General features: G+C 52.5%; 1 protein-coding gene across 2 annotated transcripts; it reads left to right on the top strand.

Annotated features, from left to right (window-relative positions):
- The first annotated feature begins 980 nt into the window (after positions 1 to 980).
- On the top strand, positions 981 to 3,110 carry LOC119306801. Of its 2 annotated transcripts, none has more exons than XM_037582924.1 (3): positions 981 to 1,114; positions 1,185 to 2,465; positions 2,736 to 3,110. In XM_037582924.1, the coding sequence occupies exons 2-3, from the start codon at positions 1,265 to 1,267 to the stop codon at positions 2,765 to 2,767; spliced, it is 1,233 nt and encodes a 410-aa protein (XP_037438821.1). In that variant the 5' UTR covers positions 981 to 1,114; positions 1,185 to 1,264; the 3' UTR covers positions 2,768 to 3,110. The 2 variants fall into 2 exon arrangements, with proteins under 2 accessions (XP_037438821.1, XP_037438822.1); XM_037582925.1 differs by having other exon boundaries at positions 2,636 to 3,110.
- Positions 3,111 to 3,406: the final 296 nt, after the last annotated feature.

The raw sequence follows: 3,406 nt of genomic DNA, 5'->3' as shown, positions 1-3,406 counted from the left end.
ATCCGATCGCACGCGAGGTCAGGGACGCCGCTTGGTGGAGACGGGGTGGCGGTGGAGTCCGAGATGAAGCTGCCGACGATGGACGGTGTGGGACGACGTGCGGACGAGCGGGTCAGCACCCGCACCCGGGCCACCAAAGCAGCGCCGGCGCCCGGGCAACGAGGCCCGAGCGACCAACGAAGCAGCGGCGCCCGAGCTCAAGGCAGCCGACGGGCCTGATGCAGCCGGCTTGTAGCAGCCGGGGACGAGGCCGGCGAGGCAGCCCGCAGGGCCACCGTGCAAACGCGGCGGAGGCGGGTGGCGTGGATTGATTGGCGAGCCGACGCGCGAGCAATGGCTATTATTGGCCGCCGCATGGCGCGAGGCCGCCGTGTGTAGGCGATGCAGGTGTCCCGATCAAAGCAGGATGGTGACGGCTTGCGCAGGGCGACGGGCGGATTGGCGCGCGGACGACGAACTTGAGGGGCCGCCTGTCGCGCGAGGCCACCGGGTTGATGAAGTAGCCGGCCGGTTGTGCAGGTGTCGATGGAGGCGTCGGGTGTCGGCGGCGATGGCGGGTGACGCAAACCGATCAAGTACTGATCGGAAAACAAAAAAAAAACGTGCCGATCAAGGTGACCTCCAGCTAGCGAGCGGCTGTCGTCCGTCTGATCCAGCGCACGCTCGACGTCGCCACCTGCATGCACGTTGGATCAATCGGTGTCGGTGGGATCATGATGCGTCGCACGTCTCTCAACGTTCGCCAGCGATCACGATCCTTGTTGTTAAATTTATAAACTTGGTCAACGAACCAGCATGTGATCGACAGCACCATCAAATGAGAAATGATGTGCTAAAGTCTATTTTTATTTGGGAGACGCGAGACGCTCATTGTCATTGGCTCAGTCAGAGAGAGACGTGGTGCAGGTGACGTTTCCTTCCTAATCGTCTGTTTTTATTCTGAAGGAAGAACAATTATTTCTTCCTAATCTAATCTGCACTTAGGTTTCTCCCCCGTCATGTCCTCCTCCCCTCCCCGTAGGCCATCTCTCCGCCCGTGACCACCACCAAGAGGCGTCCCCGGCAGCGATCAACGACGGCGGCAGGGACGCTTCCCGACGTCTCAACTCTCAAGGTGAGTCTTCTCCACTGATTACTCCCCTCCTCTTCCTCCTTCATTTCTCTGATTTATCTTTCTGCTTTAGTTCGAACAGACCGAGGGGAATTCCGTGACAAGTAACCCGCCCACATCCATCTAGATCCTTCCTACCCTCCACCAACAACAATGCCGCCGCCTCCGACTCCGGCGACGAGGCCTGCACCGACGCTGCCGGACGAGCTTATCGAGGAGGTCTTCCTCCGCCTCCCACCGGACGAGCCCTCGAGCCTCGTGCGTGCCTCCCTGGCCAGCAGTTTTTGGCTTGGCCTCCTCACCGGAACTAGCTTCTCCGTTCGCTACCGAGAGTTCCATGATGCTCCCCCCATGCTGGGCTTCTTTTATTCCTGGCTCCACGCCGACCGCCCCAGCGACGAAGGAGAATCCCCCGTCCAACGCTTTGCCTTCACCACGAAATTCGGCGCGCGCATTCCCGATGTCGTGGAATGGGAGGACTATGAAGCGTTGGACTGCCGCCATGGCCGCGTTCTCTTTGAAAACCCCTTTGGGTGTCCCGCCCCGATGTTCGTTTGGGACCCCATGACGGGCTGCACGAGGTACCTGGAGAAGCCCGATGGATGCGGGAGCAATGGGGCCACGGTGGTCTGTGCTGTGAGCGGTTGTGACCACCGCTTGTGTGACGGGGGGCCCGTCCGTGTGGTCTTTTTCACGACCGGTTACGGTGATGGTTGTGTTGCACACGCGTCCGTCGCGTTGCTGGAGATGGATGATGCGTGGAGCGAGAGCTCTGATCTTGATCTTGATCTTGAGCTTGAGTGGACCCTGAGCACTGGTCTTGAACTTGAAGCTAGGCGTGCATTCATTCCGGAAATAATGCCCCCTGTCCTCATCAAAGACGCACTCTACTACATGCTTTCCATTGTTGATGGTGTTCGTGACATGGCTATTCTCAAGTACGACATGGCCTCTGATGGCTTGTCATTGATTGATCTACCGGACATGCGCTCTAATGGCTTATCACTCAAAGATCATTCCTTTATCCCCATGGCCATGGGGGATGGCAATTTGGGGTTTGCACAAGTGGACGGGTTAACCCTTAACCTATGGTCAAGCTCAATCCAGACGGGTGCCGAGGGCCTTGCGTCATGGACTCAGCATAGAGTTGTCGATCTTAAGAACCTTCTCCCTATTCAGAATCCCAAGGAAAGTCTTAGGCTGATTGGATCCGTGGAAGACAGTGATATCATTTTCGTGACTACAGACCTTGGCATCTACCAGATTAGTCTCAAGTCCCTCATGTGGAAGAAGCTATGGAAGAGCGAGAAGTTCAGTGCTTTGATTTCATACATGAGTTTCTACAATCCACAAGGTATATTTATATGTCCATTTCTTTCTGATTTGGTAACAACCACCCTTAAATAATAAGCCCTCTGTCCCAAAGCAAGGGCCGCTCTTAAATATTTTACACCTAGTTATATTTGATGTTCAACCAGATGAACATTTATATTTGATGTTTTTGATTTGTGATAATGTATGCAGGCTCAAGAAAACTTTGAAGGCTATGTACTATACTTGAATGTTACACCTAGTTATGCTTATGAAGGGGTATGGAATCACACTAATAAATCTACGTTTGCAGAGAGGATCAACCCCTACGATGAAGATCATTAATGGCTTAGTGTTGAATGTGCTTAAGAGCAGAAGGCCACTATCATCAATTGGAAAAATTATCACTTGAAGGGGCAACGTGGTCTCGTGATGAATTATGCACTATTAATAGCTGGTTTGGTGCAATGCTGTTTGTTTTGTCATTTTGTTGGTAACTTAGTCGGCCAGCTTAATAATTCCCGGTGTTAAATGACATGCACAAGCGGGTGAAGGGATTATCTTTGTAATGAACCTACTAGTTGTCACAGGATTTACGGATGGACAGAGCCAACCGACTTTAATCTGTTTTCCTCATAATTGGAATGTCTTATCTTCTATAATTAATGTCTTAATATCTTTGAATCAAGTTGCCGCATTTGGTTTGCCGCCTTTTCATGCCTACATATTATCTCACACTAGAGGTCTCTCATTTTGCATCATGCTTATCAACATCTAGAACCTTTGTGCAACAATCGATCACGTCAGGAATCACCAAATTTTAAATCGCGAGCGAAAGTTGCGCGATCATGGCGCAATCGCTGGCTGGAAGCCTCTCCCCGCGACGCAGTCCGTTAAAAAACGCGATCTGACGCTAAACAGCCAGTACAGACAAAGTATTTTTTGTTGTCCAGCAGGAAGTGAAATTGTTTGACCTGCACCCCT

The sequence above is a fragment of the Triticum dicoccoides genome, chromosome 5B, assembly GCF_002162155.2.
Source record: "Triticum dicoccoides isolate Atlit2015 ecotype Zavitan chromosome 5B, WEW_v2.0, whole genome shotgun sequence".
Lineage (NCBI taxonomy): Eukaryota > Viridiplantae > Streptophyta > Magnoliopsida > Poales > Poaceae > Triticum > Triticum dicoccoides.
The sequence above is the reverse complement of the archived record's forward strand: the minus strand, read 5'-3'. Positions and strand labels throughout refer to the sequence as shown.